At 41.2% G+C, this 18,587-nt stretch overlaps 3 protein-coding genes across 3 annotated transcripts in view; 1 reads left to right on the top strand and 2 right to left on the bottom strand.

Moving 5' to 3' along the window:
* e(y)2 (enhancer of yellow 2) overlaps positions 1 to 18,587 on the top strand; it is a 278,423-nt gene that overhangs the window by 116,574 nt on the left and 143,262 nt on the right. The gene's annotated exons all lie outside the window — the stretch shown is intronic.
* Positions 1,969 to 3,433, bottom strand: LOC135699367 (fatty acyl-CoA reductase wat-like). Its single transcript, XM_065219609.1, has 3 exons — positions 2,740 to 3,433; positions 2,369 to 2,678; positions 1,969 to 2,311 (listed from the first exon to the last, which is right to left on the bottom strand). Exons 1-3 carry the CDS (start codon positions 3,431 to 3,433, stop codon positions 1,969 to 1,971), a joined length of 1,347 nt encoding a protein of 448 aa, XP_065075681.1.
* Positions 14,866 to 18,587, bottom strand: part of LOC135699366 (uncharacterized) — an 82,601-nt gene continuing 78,879 nt past the window's right edge. Inside the window, exons 8-11 of the mRNA XM_065219608.1 lie at positions 16,248 to 16,449; positions 15,679 to 16,183; positions 15,316 to 15,619; positions 14,866 to 15,247 (exon numbers count right to left, since the gene is read on the bottom strand). Of these exons, the coding sequence (XP_065075680.1) occupies positions 14,866 to 15,247; positions 15,316 to 15,619; positions 15,679 to 16,183; positions 16,248 to 16,449 (1,393 nt within the window). The remainder of the gene's footprint in view (positions 15,248 to 15,315; positions 15,620 to 15,678; positions 16,184 to 16,247; positions 16,450 to 18,587) is intronic.

Genomic DNA, 18,587 nt, shown 5'->3' with positions numbered 1-18,587 from the left:
TTATCTCTGAAGTTCAACGAACTTCTCCCTGAAAGAACCCGAACTTCTCTCTGAGGTTCTCTGAAGTTGTGGAAACTTTGGGAGCTACTAAGGCATTTGGACAACTCCTGAAAGGATCAAGTAACTTTTGAAAAAAAAAATAGCTCTGATAATCGGAGATGCTAGGGAGCTTCAAATAGCTTGTTATCTCTGTTCTTTCTGAAGTTTGCTGATCTTATATCTGAAGTTCCATCTTCTGAAGCTCCGCAAATATCCCTGAAGGTCCCTGAACACCTTTGAAGTTACCCGAACTTTTCTATAAAGTTTCCCAAATTTCACTCACTGGACTTAGGATTTGTTGCGGTTGTTGCAGAGAACTTGAAAAGTGCTGGTGTTATAACCCAGACAACCAGAATACACGTACATTCAAAGTTGTTTTCGTGATATACAAACATATATACAAACAAACAAATCGTATAGAATGCAAAGAAATGGCTTTTACGTACAAAAGTGGAGGCCATATACGTTCAAATTTTAATTTAATTTTAAACGAGTTGATTTAACATCATATACGATTTAATCTGTAATAACAAATTCACTTTGAAAAGTCTTACGATGTAATCCGATTTGATTCGTAATACAGTACGACGGAAAAATGAGTCATCGCAAATAGGTCGGGAATTTGCATTCTATACGATTTAACATAAATATAATGCGATGCATGCCATTCTTATATGCGATTTTGACTTAAACTGTAGCAATTTACGATACTGTCTGCACATTGTTATACGACTTCTGGTTGTCTGGGAAGTATTCAGGGAACTTCAGACGAGATCGTTGGCTCCTTCATCAAACAAGTTCGAGATTAGAGATTAATGCCTCAGAACATCCCGGTGGAGCCGACTGGGATTGAACCCAGGCCTGCTGGGGTGAGAAGTAATCACGCTTACCATTACACCACCGGTGCTATCTGGGAATTTCAAATATGTTTAGATTTTTGATCTTGAATTAGGATATTTTTTATATATTTTCTAAAAAGGAATTCTACAATCGTTGTCAAGAAGTCATCGAAGATTCTCCCAAAAAAGATAATTAAATATTCCTAAAAGTGGTCCTTTTGTGGATGTTCTTACAGAGGATAAAGAGGCAAGGTAAATTCCCCAGGATATCCACAAATCCTGAAGTTGGCTTCTAATATATATATTTAATTTCGTTTGTCCTTGCTTGTATTAATAATGTCTCATATTCAACACAAGGTGCTTCGGGACGATTTTCGAATATATCCATTCGTGATAAAAACTCGTTCAAAGACCGATTCGCGTTGCTCATTATTGTCATTTTTGACGTCACATGGGTTTAAAACCCAAATTGTCGTTGAAGTGGTTCGAATCAGCTGACAGCAGTAAATCATCGTCAGTGTGCTATTTACCAAGCAATTAAGCTGAAGTTTCATATTTCTGGATAACCTTGAGCGCCGGGTACGTGCTCAGTCAGGGAATATCCATTCTGACGTGCTTAGGAAGATATTGACTGTTCGTTGAGTACTGCTTGAATTAATTTGTCTCATTCGGCCCAATCAATTCTGAATGAAACAAGTCGTAAAAAACTTATCTATAGCGTTGCATTTCAACGAAGCACGAGTGCACTGGTGATGGAAATCAAACAAAAAGATCTAATAGAGAACCCAACTGATTAATTAGATACCTCTTTTGCCTATCTAATATAATCATCCGATCATCGTAGGTTTCGAAGATATAAGGAAATCCTATCTCAACCCAACATTGCGTGTTTGGCAACGACTAATCAATTTATTATGCGTGTATATCTATGCTATTGTATTTACTATACTGCATGTATTTATCTAAACTCAAGTCTCCAGTAACTCAATCAACATCAATATAATTACAATGGCAATGCTGTTTCGGAACGACTTTGTACCGCAAATTTTCCAACTCCTTCAATAAACCACTCATTAATAAAATCTTAGGTTCAACCCATTTTCAACACGTGCTTCTTGGTCCCGATGGTAAAATCCGCGAAGTGTTGACGCCAATCCACAGTCCTCAGATCACACGGGAATAGCTTTCGTTCCTCGGGATCAAGATTCTGTTGAATTCGTCGTACATTAGCATTTTCCACCTCCCAGGTGGTTGTCGTTAACAGTCGAGATTTTTCCATCATTTGAAGAACTCGCTCAATGGCCTTTCGTATGCCCGGTCGTTGACCGGTCCAGATACGGATCTGATCCACGGCCGAAGCATGAGATCGCATCAGGTGAACTGCAAGGCGGTAGTGAGACTCGTTCGTTGTACGGGTGTTCATAAAGTGGCGACTGGAATCGAAGAGAGGTTAAATCCAAGAACTATGATCAAGTCATGGTTCAACTTACTAGATATATCGTTTTGGCCAGGGTAGTCCTTCAAGAAGATAGTCATACATTTTTCCATAGTTTGGACAGCAGCTATCAGCGTAGTTGTAGACCGGAATATTGTCTTGGGTAGGATTGAAGTTTCTAGCTACGTCGACCGCGCTCAACAGTAAGGCATTGGAACAGTAGTCAACGGGAGCAAACATTGGAACTTTTGTACTGTCCACGAAGACGGCACTGTACAACCCTAGAAGTATGGGTAGCATGTAGCCACCTGGACCATACAGATTGTTGATCCATCCAACCAGTGGCTCTTCGTACGTCGAAGTAACTGAAATTGAAAATGCATGTTTATCGCAGGGATTGGTCATGAATTTTATACGTTAGCTTACTTCCAGGAGGCCTGAATATCCCGACTGGTATGTTAGAATACTCCTGCTGGATCTTTGCCTCGACACATTTCTTTGCAAACGCATAGGTGTTCGGGAGATTCTTCACGATGAACGGAGTTAAGGCATCCTTCTCTGGGTCACTCAACTGACTCAGAAGATTGGCAATCGAATCGTATCCACCGAATCCTACATCGGTGTAGACCTTCTCCCGAATAGTACTGTTATCACAGTTGGAATACATCGTGGATACTTGCATGGCTGATTGGAGATTTTTCATCTGCTTCACTAGGTCGTACAAGTGCAGGTTATTTTGCACATTTTCTCTTAGGGATACTTCCAGTGGTTCGTTGAAACTGACGGATGCTGCTAGCTGGAAGACGACGTTGACTTCTTGCTCTAGCTGACGACGAGTTTCCGCATTCAGTGCCAAATCTTGTCGGGTCATGTCCACTTCGATTGCTTCTACCTTTGTTGGTACGGTAGACAACGAGCGAACCCGATCGAAGACAGCGCCCTGCATCAGCTTCTGAAGTCTTTGCTGTGCATCGAGACCTTTTTTCTTGCGTATCAGGAGGTACGCCTTTCGGGGTTGAAGCGTCCGGATGGTTTTCTCCAGCATAGTTTGACCGAGAAATCCGGTGGCTCCCGAAATCAGGACCGTTGAGTCTTTATAGAACTGACGAATGGCTGCCATGTTATGGCTCACTGATCACTGAACTGTTTGTTTCGGTTCGTAGTTTGTAACTAATATAGCATCGAACTGCACCCTGCGCTGGCCGAAGTCGTATAATCATATGCATAAAACCCTCAATTTAACATATTGTTGTGATTCACGCAATGCTATGGTGTGATTGTCCAAAACATTTGCAACCAGCACTGGTTAAATTGATGAGGTAAGTGGCTGTAAAGTATAATTAATTACTTAGGGTTTCTGCTAAGCTCACCCTGCTCTACATGGGAATATGTTTCTTGGTGCATTGAAAGGTTCACACAGGCACTGGATAGTAAAATGAAATAATTAGATTGAAAATTAGTTGAGACATGGCGCCCCAGCATTCTGTGCTTTTCGAAAGAGTTTCCAAGAAGTGCTTTTTACGGATGCGTCATTAATTAAACCAACACATAAACATGAGTCTCATGTCGGTAGAAAGCTGAACAGACTCGAAACACTGTCGGTATCTTCCGGGTAATAGTTGTTGGTAGACTTAATCTCCTCACCAGTGCTGATAAAAATCATTTCTTCTACACTCAACGTAGCTAAGACCAGAAAGTCATGTTCAACTTATTGGCTCAGCTCTGGTACTCTCTTCGGTCCCAAGCTAATCGATGCACCCCTCGAAACGTAGAAAAATCCACGAACCCCTCATTTTATCTGTCAAACTTTCATAGCGAATCAAAACAAACATAGTGTAGTACTAGAATTTCAAATAGAATGGGGCACCTTAATCGATTTGCTTGGGACCAATGGGCTAGTCAAATAGTGAGCCAATTTTAAATCGTTAGTTGCCATCGGTTGGTCCAACTACCTGCGTGAATTTGAAGTTTGACATAACAACATTCTCTTGATCAAGGCAACCTCTGAGTATCGAAATCAACATGTTTTTCTTCATTCGGGGCTAGATGTTTATTGTCGCTTGGCTTGTTGTCAATATTAATATTCGTCTTCATCTTGGTAGGGATGATTTTGAGGATCAAATGCAAAATGATTATTTTCATTTTACACAAATATAGCGCTGTAAAATGTGTTGTGTTTGTATTTACACACAGTCGATGGAAAATTATTGCCTCATGCTGAATTGATGGTTATATCAAGGCTTTAGGCTCTGGGGTTGACAATATTCAAAATAATCATTTTGCCCTAGATTAATTTGATTATTTTGCTTTTGAGGATCGCTTCTGATTTTGACAATTTTGGGTTAGATAATCAAGCACTGGTGCATATCAACATACGCCTATTGACCAGTTTTGATAGTGTTGTAATTGCGAATACTCGCGGGTAGTCGACGGCTACTTAGGATCAAACCAAAAGAAAATATTTTTTAATATTTTCACCAGGAAAAGTGCACTTGAATTTGAATTGCGAAGCGAAGTCATATTTTACTTGGAAAATTTCTACTTTTTAAAGCAATTTATGGCTGTACGGTCCTATTACGGTGTGTTCCATTTATGGCCTACGGCCTTGTTTTTGAATGTTAATATAAATAGATATGTAAGTCAATTTAAAGACCACTCTCAAACCAACGGTCCAATTAAATATTGTAACCCAGTCACACCAACAACACATAACACAGAATACATAACGGGAAGGAGTAAGGAAGAAGGTGGGCGTTGGAAACAGGAGAAGGATATGGACCAGGGGTGGTGGAAAAGTGGGAGGGAGGTGGAAATGGGCTTAGGTCAAGGGGGAAGCTACCCAAGTAACAATTTCCAGTTGAAGAAACGCTTTCGTTTTGATTTTGTTCAGCTGCATGTTGAATAATAATTGCACAATGTGTTCACCACAACTTTTATAAAACCCTTGTTTACACTGGTTTGGAGAACCTATACAACTGCAACACAAAGGTGTTGTCTAACGTATTCAGTAAAACGTTTATCCAAAATCAATTTCTTGTTGAAGAAACGCTTCCATTGTGATTTTATTCAACTGCATGCTGAATAATAACTGTACAATTTGTTTATTACAACTTCTGTAAAACTCTTGTTTACACTGGTTTGGAGAACCTGTTCAACTACAGCATTATATGTATACGCGGTATAGGAGTAGAAGCAACTTTTATATAACGTTTATAGATACATATTTAAACTCAAGCTTTATTGTTTTGGTGAAAGCTCTTATACAACGTTTGTAGACACTTATTGACAGCTGCTTTGAAATTTAGTAGAGAGTAAACCTGAGAGGCGTTTGTTGCACTCTTTTATGACTCCTAAATAATCATTGTACAGCAAGCGGTGAAAAGCGTTTATAGCACTTTTCAATGACTCCTTAACAACCGGATAGAAGCAACTTTTATACAACGTTTATAGATACATATTTAAACTCAAGCTTTATTGTTTTGGTGAAAGCTCTTATACAACGTTTGTAGACACTTCCTGACAGCTACTTTGAAATTTAGTAGAGAGGAAACCTGAGAGGCGTTTGTTACACTCTTTTATGACTCCTAAATAATCATTGTACAGCAAGCGGGGAAAAGCGTTTATAACACTTTTCAATGACTCCTTAACAACCGGATAGAAGCAACTTTTATACAACGTTTATAGATACATATTTAAACTCAAGCTTTATTATTTTGGTGAAAGCTCTAATACAACGTTTGTAGACACCTCCTAACAGCTGCTTCGAAATGTATTAGAGATTGAACCTGAGAGGCGTTTGTTACACTCTTTTATGACTCCTAAATAATCACTATACAGCAAGCGGTGAAAAGCGTTTATAGCACTTTTTAATGACTCCTTAATAACCGTTGTGTAAGTACTCACAATATTCACGGATTAAAATTAGTTTAACAATTGTCGTGGTGCGCCAAAATAATTGCTTGTACAGTTTTTATTAATTTAATTTATTTGTGCACATTGAAAAAATATGTAATTATGCCATAATTCACATTCTGTGATCATGGAGGAAGTAGTAACAAGCATCTGTTTAATCTTTGATTGATATTCTTTCAATTAATCTATCTAATCATTAATTGAGAGAATTTATCTAGAAATGTTATCGTTGTTTATATGATATATGTCTTAAATTAATGTTTGCATTTATTAATAACACCTATATATAATTTACCTCTACTCCACCAAAGGTTTCTCGAAGCAAGATTCGAACTCATGATCCCGGATTGCCAGCCGCTTCTGTTTCCATCTGCTCTATTCTTGAATACATATTTTGATCATATGAGAGAAGTATATCAAGCTCATCTTGAGTGACTTCTCTTGCAGTCGAATAATCATTGCCTTATGGTTATATAAACATGCCTATCACTTGTGCTATTTTTAGCAACAAAATTGTGGTTGGTCGAAAGTAAACAATCATTTAAGAGTGCTCCAATCAGCTTTTGAAGCTTTTAACCAAATGGCAATACAACTACATTCTTGTACAACTCTGGAAGCTATTATTCAACGTTTGATCAACTCAGGTGTTGTATAAGAGCTCCCAATTGTTTGTTTTGATGCGTTTATTCCACGTTCTGTATAACTCTTGTGAATCAGTTTAACTAAGGTGCTATAAAAGTTATCGTAGGTCTTATAAAGCATATAGTTAAACCGAACGTAAACAATCATTTAAGAGTGCTCCAAGCAGCTTTTGAAGCTTCTAACCAAAAATGCAATACAACTACATTCTTGTTCAACTCTGGAAGCTATTATTCAACGTTTGATCAACTCAGGTGTTGTAAAAGAGCTCCCAATGGTTTGTTTTGATGCGTTTATTCCACATCCTATATGGCTCCTGTCAAACAGTTTAACCGAACGTAAACAATCATTTAAGAGTGCTCCAAGCAGTTTTTGAAGCTTTTAACCAAATGGCAATACATACAACTACATTCTTGTACAACTCTGGAAGCTATTTTTCAACGTTTGATCAACTCAGGTGTTGTAAAAGAGCTCCCAATGGTTTGTTTTGATGCGTTTATTCCACATCCTATATGGCTCCTGTCAAACAGTTTAACCGAACGTAAACAATCATTTAAGAGTGCTCCAAGCAATTTTTGAAGCTTTTAACCAAATGGCAATACAACTACATTCTTGTACAACTCTGGAAGCTATTATTCAACGTTTGATCAACTCAGGTGTTGTATAAGAGCTCCCAATTGATTGTTTTGATGCGTTTATTCCACGTTCTGTATAACTCTTGTGAATCAGTTTAACTAAGGTGCTATAAAAGTTATCGTAGGTCTTATAAAGCATATAGTTAAACCGAACGTAAACAATCATTTAAGAGTGCTCCAAGCAGCTTTTGAAGCTTCTAACCAAAAATGCAATACAACTACATTCTTGTTCAACTCTGGAAGCTATTATTCAACGTTTGATCAACTCAGGTGTTGTAAAAGAGCTCCCAATGGTTTGTTTTGATGCGTTTATTCCACATCCTATATGGCTCCTGTCAAACAGTTTAACCGAACGTAAACAATCATTTAAGAGTGCTCCAAGCAGTTTTTGAAGGTTTTAACCAAATGGCAATACAACTACATTCTTGTTCAACTCTGGAAGCTATTATTCAACGTTTGATCAACTCAGGTGTTTTATAAGAGCTCCCAATTGTTTGTTTTGATGCGTTTATTCCACGTTCTGTATAGCTCTTGTGAATCAGTTTAACTAAGGTGCTATAAAAGATATCGTAGGTCTTATAAAGCATATAGTTAAACCGAACGTAAACAATCATTTAAGAGTGCTCCAACAGCTTTTAAAACTTTTAATCAAATGGCAATACAACTACATTCTTGTTCAACTCTGGAAGCTATTATTCAACGTTTGATCAACTCAGGTGTTTTATAAGAGCTCTCAATTGTTTGTTGGGTACTGGGTCAAACTGAAGAGATGGTTCTCTTTCACTTCAGCCATTGCGCGAGATAGATCGATCTGCCAAGTTTGCTATAAGTTTTGAAAAAAATCGTGAAGAGTTACCAACAAATACCGGCTAATACCACCGAATACGGAGTCAGGTAGGACCCAATCAATAACCTGGTAGCGGAATTCCCAGCCCTAAGACCACATCTCATATTCCCTTCAGGACCTATTAATTACGCGCTAAAACACGAGGGCGTCCGTTAACACGCCAACACCCGTGTAGCAAGCGTCCATCGGTAATACACCGACGACCACTGAGAGACCACCGTCGATCACCCGATCGAGCCCCAGTGCAACATCCGTCGTGCCACACGGTGACAACCGTCGAGCACCGGCATCCGCTGTGAACAGTCCGTTCATCCGCCGCCGAAAAACCCCACCCACTGCAGAATCCCGTCATCGCTGGCCAGCACTACACACACACACTACAGACACCGAAACCGTAAGTAATAAAAGAGTTGAAAATAACGATAAGATGTTTTCTACTTCGGATCAATATCGACAAGCCAGGAGCCGACCTTGAAGTTCTAGGGTTTCAAGCTCGAGCTAGCCAACAAAAGAGGCGAGTGTAGCCCACCCCAGACGATCTCCGTGGCTAGACCAGAGGTTAGGGGAATCCCTTTAAACTAGCCCATCTGGCTAGCCATTAACAAAACACTCCAATTCTTAGAGGAGGGAGTTAATACGACCGGTTGGGTTGAAACATGAGACTAAACTAGACTTTATTGATGCAGTACTGACATTTATAGCATACTAGAATTATTATAATTTCACCGAGTTGTTCGATATCCTTCACTCCTCCTCAAGCTCGGTGAGTTGCTTCGATTACTCCTCCTCAAGCACGGCGGGCTGTAGACCAATTTTCAGGCGCATCTTCTCCATCTGGACGCGAGCCTATGGTTTTGTTAGACCATCGGCAACCATTTGTTCACTGGGGCAATAGCGAACGTCCATCACACTATTATTGACCAACTCCTTCACAAAATTATAGCGAGTGTCGATGTGCTTTGTTCGGTTGCTACCGCCGGCAGATTTCAGCATCGCAATACAGCTTTGGTTGTCTTCGTGTACAACTACAGGAGCCAGAATTGGTTCTCCGACGTCCTTCAGTAGCTTCATCAACCACATCAGCTCGCGGCTGGCTTCGGAAAGCGTCACGTACTCCGCTTCGGTAGACGAAAGAGTTACGCATGGTTGTTTTCGGGCTGCCCAACTGATTGGTCCTCCAAGACAGAATACGAAACCGGTGTTTGATTTCCGGTCTGTCTTGTCACCAGCCCAGTCTGCATCGACGTATGCTTCCAGCGGTCCGGATGAACCTAGACGTAGACTCCAATCCACTGTTGACTGGAAATACCGGAGCGTCCGTTTTGCTTCGGTCCAGTCTGCTTTCGTTGGTCGACTCACCTTGCGGCCCAGAATTGAGGCGCTTATGGCGATGTCCGGTCCCGTGTTGACCGCGATGTATAGAAGAGCACCCACCAGGCTCTGGAACTCGTCGTTTCTCGGCATGGGCTCCTCCTCCTTCTGCTGTACATTCGGGTACCAGGGATCCATCGGTATCGGCGAGCGCTTCGCTTTTGGTTGTCCGAACCGTTCGGCTACCTTCCGGATGAAGGTTTGTTGGATTCCTCGGATTCCCAAATAGTGTCGCACGTCTCCAAGGCACATAATGGTAAAGTGCTCCGCTAAATGCTTCCGGACGGCTTTGTATTCCACTTCTGTGTTAGTGACAATCAGCATGTCGTCCACATATAGTAATATGAACGTCTTCTTCTTCTTCCAGGTTTTTACGAACAGGCATGGGTCTGCTTCAGATTCTTCACGTAGCCCAGCTGCTTCAAGACTTCGGTGATTTTTTCATTCCACACCCTTCCAGCCTGCTTCCGACCGTAGCGACTTTTTCGTAGATGCAGTACGTTGTCCTTGACCCCGTTATGGTATCCAACCAGCTGCTTCATGAAAATGGTCTCCTCCAGCTCTCCGTGTAGGTACGCCGTCTTCCCGTCGCCGTGCTTCACCAGCATTTCTCGTCTGGCGGCGACACTCAGCAGGGTCCGAAAAGTGGTTTGCTTGGCGACTGGCGCAAAGACCTCATGGTAGTCGGTTCCGTATTTTTGATTGAATCCTTGCGCTACCAGACTGGCCTTATAGCGGATCAGGTTTCCGCCCTCGTTCATCTTCTTCGTGAATACCCATTTGCTGCTTTCTTGTTTGGCGGCAAACGGACGACATGCGCCTTCATCTCTTCCTCCATGGCTGCCTCCCACATGTTGCGCTCGGGGCCTTGCCATTGCTTCTTCGAATGTGCGTGGCTCGTCGACATATTGCGCTGCTATGCGCACGGTGTCTTGGTACCGTTCTGGCGGGATGCCCTTTGTGGTACGCTCCGATCGTCAGACTACTGGTACATCAACTTCGCCGACGACGTCTTGCTCCTCCTGATAGTCGGATGTCTCAAGTTCTCCCTGCGCTTCTGTTTCCACAAACGTCTCCTCATTGGTATCGTCGTAGCTAGTCTCAAACCCGAGTAGATCGGACTCATCCGATACGTCTACGCTGTCGTCTTCGTCGAACCCGAGTAGATCGAACTCATCCGATTCGTCCTCTCTCTCGTCCAAGTTTGCTGGAATAACGGGGACCTCAGCTTTCGGTTGCTCTAGGAGTCTAAATGGATAATCAACGATACTTCCCTTCTGAGGTTCGGCATTCCGAACCTCGTCCAATGGCAGGAACCTGCAGTCCCGACTGACGGTCAGCTTGTCATTGTTCGGGTCCATGAATCGGTACGCCTTGTATTGGAAGGAATAACCAACGAGCAGCAACTTCCGAGATTTCGCTTCTAATTTGCTTCTCTTCTCTCCAGGGATCCACACGTACGCCGGTGAACTGAACATCTGGAGGTGGCTCATGTCCGGCTTCGTGCCATACTACAGCTCGTACGGCGTTTTCTTCAACGGCTTCGTCGGCAAACGGTTTTGTGGATAGTTCGCAGTGTTAACCGCTTCCGCCCAGTATTTCAACGGCATTCGGGAGTCCAGTAGCATGCAGCGCGCCATTTCCACCAGTGAGCGGTTCTTCCGCTCTGCAACCCCGTTCTGCTGCGGAGTGTAGGCGGTGGTAAATTGCTGACGTATCCCCTGCGCTCAGCAACGTATCCCTGGTCGGAACGGATGATCTTCGGGGTTTTTCCAAATTCCGTCTGGGCGAACTTGACGTACTCTTGAATACGCTGGGAAACCTCGGACTTCTGCTTCAGGAAATATACGACGGTAAACCGGGTGAAGTCGTCAATCATGGTGAGAAAATAACGACACCCACCGGGTGTCACGGTTCGCATGGGTCCACACACATCGGTGTGAATATGGTCCAATGGTTGCTTGGATTTTGGCTTCGACTTTTTGGGGAACGGAAAACATGTCAGCTTGCCCTCAAGACAGCATTCACAGACGACTCGGCAGCCGTACTCTTCCATCTCGATTCCAGTTGCCATACCCAGCTCACTGACGGCTTCATGGTCACGATGCCCCAACACACGGTGCCAAGTGTGCTGACAGTTTGACGTATGGTGCTTCACGGCTAGTGCTTCCTGGGGTACCGTCAGGGAGTACAGTCCCCCAGAAATCGTTGCTGCCGCAATCACCTTCTTGTCCTTCAAGATTCGACATCCGTTGACGTCGAAAATGACCATAGTCCCGTTTGCCCGTCAGCTTCTTCACGGAAACCAAGCTCGATTCGAAATTCGGTACCAATAGCACCTCCTTGAGGGTTACTATTGATGGCTCACTCTTCGATACCGTTGCAGTTCCTCTCGTCGCGAACGAATACTCCTTCTTCGGAGTTTCTTCGCGAGCTGCTCGCACCCGTGGTTGGTTTCGCTTATCAAGCTGGCCATCTGATGATTTCCGTTCGCTTGTCCACTTCTCGGCCAGAGATGGACAATCCTTCTGCTTGTGCCCCGGTTGTTGGCAAAAATGACACAAAAGTTGCTTCCGCTTCACGTGGGTCTTGAGCACCGAGTCCAGTCCACCGCTCGAGCAACGTTTTGCCACCTCGTCGACCACCTTGGATTTGATCAGATCCAGCGGTAACTCGTCGTCTAACCTGCTTTCCAACGTCGTGGTCAGAGTCGAGAACGATTCCGGAAGACTCCGGAGCACCATAGCTACCTGTAGACTCTTGCTCAGTTCCTCTCCAGTCAGCGTCAGCCTCTCGAACAGACCCTCCATTTCAAAAATGTGCTGCTCGATGTCTTCTCCGTCATTCATTGATAATCGACACTTTGGACGTCAGTGTTGCCTTCTCGTAATGTCCCGCAGCTTCTCCCAGGTCACTTTCGCCGTTTTGCAGTCCTTGATTAGGTTCAGCTGGTTAACCTCCAGCAGGAGGCCGGTCGTCGCCCGCGCCTTCTGGTTTTTTTCCGGTGATATGGTAACCAGTGTCTGTTTTTATCATTTACCATCACATGCAAGGAGTATCGCTTCAACCCAGTGTCGATGAATTGCGTTTGTTTTGAACATCTTCGTAGTTACGAAACGAGCGAAATGAACAAATGAGTTTATTATACATCAACGAATACGCGTTTGTTGATATTCACCAGTGCTCGATTATCAAACCCAAAATTGTGAAAATCAGAAGTGATCCTCAAAAGCAAAATAATCAACGACATTTTGGGCAAAATGATTATTTTGAATATTGTCGACCACACTGCTTAAATCATCGATATTATTAGAGTCGGTGTATAATGAGTCACGCCAAGAGTGAAGCCAAGTCTACCTATTGAACTGTCAAACCGGCTACCTATCGTGCAAAGTAAACAAGCATTACGATGCTATGAAAGGTCCACGAAAGGTATTGCAATTAAACATAAAATATAATCGAACAAATGATCATAAACACGCAGTGAGCATTACATTTGTCATGCGATACGTTTTGTAATGGTCATTAGTGAGAATTTCTACTATTTTTCGTTAAGATAAATTGACAAAATCACCAATTTAATGATTTACTACAGCCGTTACTTTTTTTCCTCGCTAGAAGTCATTTGAAGTTGATGCAGAAGTCCTCTGTTGCCAAGTGAAAAGAAAGGGAATCTTTCGAAAACCGTGATGCGAGTTCAACTGTTTTTCTCTTGGCGTGACTCATTATACACCGACTCTAGATATTATCATCAGTTCAGCTTGAGGCAATAATTTGCCGGCTACTTATGTATAAAAACCACGTTCTTCAGCGCTATATTTGTTTAAAATGAAAATAATCATTTTGCATTTGATCCTCAATATCATCCCGACCAAGATGAAGACGAATATCAATATTTACAACAACAGAGGCGATAATGAGAAACCAGCCACAAATGAAGAAAAACAAATCGACAGTGAGCATGCATAAGGGCCTATACGCGATGATCGATTCTCATAGCATTGCTACAGCTAAGCGAAACAATTTTCTAGAATTTGTTCAATGCAGAGTAGTAAAAGGTTGTATTGGCTATCAAAAGCAACAGCAAACGCACCGAGAAACGTTAAATCTAGCGAGTTATTAACAAAAGAGAAAATCGACGAAGATAATCGATCATCGCGTATAGGCCCTTATGCATGCTCACTGTCGAAATGTTATTTTTGATACTCAGAGGTTGCCTAGATCAAGGGAATTTGTTTAAATCAAAATTCAAATTCATGCAGGTAGTTGGTCTATCTGTTATGGTTTTCTTCATTTTCAGCTAAATTGAGTGTAGAAGAAAGGATTTTTATCAGCACTGATGGTAACGTCCTCTCTAGCAATGACCCATAACCTCTTAGAGGAGGGAGTTAATACGACCGTTTGGGTTGAAACATGAGACTAAACTAGCCTTTATTTATGCAGTACTGACATTTTCGGAGTGATTTGAGATTTGGGCGTAATTGCATTTGTAAACAAACACGTCAATCACCGATTTCTCGCAAATAAAAGCTCAATCTCGAAAAGTAACAACACTATAAGGTAGAGGAATGATTCCTCTATCATTTGGTATAGTTTGTTTGTGAGATTGAGCTTTTATTCAAGAGAAATCAGTAATTGACGCGTTTGTTTACAAAAGCAATTACGCCCAAATCTCAAATCACTCCGGATTTATAGCATTAGGATTATTATAATTTCACCGAGTTGCTTTGATCTCCTTTACCAATATAGGAGCGTATAACCATAATGGAAGCATCCACCTTACATGAAATTTATTCACATGATGTAAAACTACAGCAATAATATTAATAATTGATCTGCTGATCACTTATTACAATGTTCTTTCTATTGATAAAATACTCCGATCCCAGTTTCCGGTTCGTGTCACAAAATCTCTCGCTATCGCCCGTAAGATCCATCGATGACGTACTCCAGAGGCTCCAAGGCAAGTGAATTCGATCTGCCTTGTTGGTCTAGCTGTTGGTCGATCGATGGATTAACCATAATATATCCTAATAAAACCCCGGCAGTACATTATGTCAAAAGTTGCTTTTACGCAGCATTCAAGGCAGATGTAGCATTAGCATAAGCCAAATTACTTAGATTGTAAAAGCCATCAAAGCAAGTGAATCAACGATCAGCACTGGATTCAGCGTGCCTCGAGTTTTGCTGCTTTCCTACGACGTACTTCAGAACCCCTGGAATGAAGCCCTCCAGATACGGCTTCCAGTCTATATCTCTAAGGTCACAGGGAAATAGTTCCCTATCCTGCGGGTTAAGTTCTCCGATCACTTTGATCATGTTGCAGTTCTCCGTTCCCCAATCGTTGACACTAAATGGTTTCACTATATTTGAAAGAGAAATGATTCGCTCCACCGTAGCCGTTGCTGCTCGTTGCTTCTTCCAAAAGACCCAGAAGATCCAATCCACGAAAGCCGCCTGCAGCCGCATCCACCCATGGGCAATGCAGCACAGCAGATGATTATCGCTCGTAATCGTCAAAAATCGACCACTATGAAATGTGGAAATCATTACAGTTTTTTTTTCAAAATTCGGTAGAATGTTTTGTGTGGATCTTACTTGACGTATGCACTGAAAGGCTTCATCCCATTTACATATCCATAGTAAACCTCCTTCCAGTTGCAGTTCCGGGTGTCATCCGTGAAGTTGTACACCTGGACCGTAGATCGGTGCTTCTTGAACACGTCCACGGCGCAGCAGAGTATTCCATTCGCACAGTAATCAACGGGGGCTAGAAATGGTTTCTTGCTGAAATCAAACGGCATGACCCTCAGTAGTCCATTGTAGATGGCAAGCATCAATCCGCAGGGACCGTTATATTTGTAGTACCATCCCTGAATCGGTTCACGGTATGTCGAAGTTACTGCAATGTACGGGAATGTGTTACTTAGCTGTTCGATAGGTTTCGATGTTCTACAGTACTAATTGGAGGTCGGAAGATTCCGATCGGTAGATGGCTAAAGCTGTCCTGGATCATTGATTCTGTGCATTTCTTGGTGTAGGTGTAGGTGTTTGGTAGTTTACCCAAAATTAGTGGCGTTAAAGCGTCCTTTTCCGATTGATTCAGATGAGCTAGAATTCGCTGGACGTTTTCATATCCACCGAAGTGAGTATCCTCGTATATCTTCTCTTCAATTGTACTTTGGTCAAAGTTGGAGTAGAAGGTGGACACGTGCATCATCGATTTCAGATGGTGGAAGGTGTTCACTAGCTGCAGGAGTTTTCTGGGGTACTCAACGTTTGTTTTCAGAGCACTGGAAATGGGATCGTTGAAGTTAATACTGGCCAAAAGATTGAACACTACGTTGACCTCATTTGCAAGAGTTTCTCGAAGGGATTCATCAATCGAGAGATTTTCTTGTTCAAAGTCAACCTCCAATGGTATCACACGGCTTGGTAGATCATGACTGCGAACCTTGTCGAAGAGCTGGGGAGGACAACCAGTTCGGTTTAGAACTTTGAACACCAGGCTATCAGATGTGTGAACTTACAACACTCGCCAACAGACGATGCATCCGTTGGTGTCCGTTCGCGTTTCGCTTGCTCCGTACCAGAACGTAGATCTTACGTGGTTCAAGACTTCGTAGAATTTTTTCCAGTAGAACTTGCCCCGCGAAACCTGTGGCGCCAGTGATGAGGATGACAGAGTTGCGATAGAACTCGGCTACCCCTAGCTCCCGAATATCGTCCATTCTGCATAGGTAGCACTAGTCCGACTGAGTATTAGTTGAAGACGCAACGCTTTATATTTTTTCGAGAAAGTGGAGAGCGTTGAATAGGTTTACTACCGACACGGTGTCAACGACTTAATATGCTCACTGCTCGAGATGGGCGTCGTTTGGGCTGTAACATATTCTCAAATGATAATTTGATTGAATAGGTGTTTATAAACCTGTTTGCTGTGAAATGCATCTCGTTACGTGGTACAGAGCGCCATTAACTATGACGAGGAAGCTAACTAATGTTATTTCTAATGTATTGCTCATTACAGAATGCAAATCTTATGGATTAGTAAGTAGTTAACTAACCAACTCATTTGATCAAAGCTAGATGCTCGTAAAAATGAAGATTGTTATCCAATAGTGAGAGTGGTGTGGTTGAATGGACGTATGAGGGCATATTATTATTTATTATTATTATTATTATTATTATTATTATTATTATTATTATTATTATTATTTATTAGTGACACTTTATCACTTCTGTGACATTCGTGTCGTATGTGTCAGTCTTGTTTACATTTGTCTTAATCGTTTTAATCATAGAAAGTTAATACGAAACTATCCCGTGTATCAATTTGATGTTTAACAAGTGTTGTTTCAATGATTTTAATTCAACCTCAGTTTGAATAATTGTTGTACATATACCACCTTAACCTTTGTTCAGCATTTAATCATCTAAATTTGGTTATTTTAAGCAGCCGAAAGCTTAACAGTAATATGAATTATAAGCTTTTTAAGGCATTGAATAACAGTCTTTTCCAACCCTTGTTCAGCCTTCTAGGTTTATTTCAAAAAAATTATTTGAAGACCACTTCATATCTTATAATTTTTATGGGACTGCTTACCTTGTTGTTGTTGACTAATCGATTAACATATTTATACTACTACTAGACCACTTAATCATACGTGTGGCAAAAGGTGTGATCATTACCTTGAAGCACGTCAAATTTAGGTTGAATAATAGCACCCGGAAGAGTATTATACAGCAATGAAGAATTGTAAACAACAAATGGTGACAGTAAAACATTTCTCTGATTGTCAAGTTCAGTATTCACAATGTGACAAGGGCGCGATTTATTTCGTTGGTTATTTGGAGCCAATTTTGGCGCCATAATTGAATTATATTTTTGCTATGCGGTCTGAAAATTCAATGCAATATAAAGTGATGAACAGTTAAAACACAGGTAAACCAATGTTAATACTCCCGACATTGTTGCAGTCCACTACTACCTGGAGCTATTGCTAAAAAGATCCTCTTCCTTGTCTCTACTGCTGGCGCTGCTTGGTATTAGAAAGGTATTCAGTGAATTTAGAAGAATTAATATACAAAATTCCTATATAATAGATTCCTATTCTTCTATCAGGTTATCAAAATATTTGTAGCGCATTTCTGATTTGTGGAGTAATGTTAAGCTTAAATCAGTATTGTTCAGTCTTTAGATCAGCTAGCTAATTGCTAGCTCAGGTAACAATTTGATGCTTAACAAGTGTTGTTTCATCGATTTCAATTCAGCATTAATTTTAATAATTGCTGTACATTGTCCACGTTAACCTTTGTTCAGGTTTTAAACATCTAAATCTTGTGATTTTTATCAGCTGAAAGCTTAACAGTAACATAAATTATAAGCTTTTTAAGGCCTTAAATAACAGTATTTTCCAACCCTTGTTCAGCCTTCTAGTTTTATTTCAAAAAATGGAATGGAAGAACACTTCATATCTAATATTTTTTATGAGACTGCTTTATTTTGATGCTGACTAAGTGGATTTACATATTTATATTGATATTATAACTCTAAAAATTACCTTTGAATTTTGTGATTCGAACCAGCAGTTGCTGATTCACAGTCATCAACCACACCTACTGAGCCACTTAAGCATATGTATGGCAAAAAGATTCAAACATGACGCATTATTCAATGTTGAATAATATAAACCGGAAGAGTATTATACAGCAATGCAGAAATGTAAACAACAAATGGTGACAGTAAAACATTCCTCTCATGTTCACACAGGAATACAAATAGCCATTTCTAAAAAACTTTTTTTCCTTGTGCTGGCGCTGCTTAGGATTAGTAAGGTAGGCAGTGTATTTAGAAGAACTAAACTGCC

Source organism: Ochlerotatus camptorhynchus, unplaced genomic scaffold, assembly GCF_037179485.1.
Source record: "Ochlerotatus camptorhynchus isolate MF236.1 unplaced genomic scaffold, CSIRO-AGI_Acam_v1.1 ptg000107l, whole genome shotgun sequence".
Lineage (NCBI taxonomy): Eukaryota > Metazoa > Arthropoda > Insecta > Diptera > Culicidae > Ochlerotatus > Ochlerotatus camptorhynchus.
Note: the sequence above shows the minus strand (reverse complement) of the source record. Positions and strands in the feature narration are given on the sequence as shown.

Coding starts and splice junctions, on each gene's coding strand:
- LOC135699367 (XM_065219609.1), bottom strand. CDS start 3,433: ATGGCAGCCATTCGTCAGTTCTATAAAGACTCAACGGTCCTGATTTCG. Junction 2,679..2,739: donor GATATTCAGGCCTCCTGGAA/GTAAGCTAACGT, acceptor TTTCAATTTCAG/TTACTTCGACGTACGAAGAG. Junction 2,312..2,368: donor TGGCCAAAACGATATATCTA/GTAAGTTGAACC, acceptor CTTCGATTCCAG/TCGCCACTTTATGAACACCC.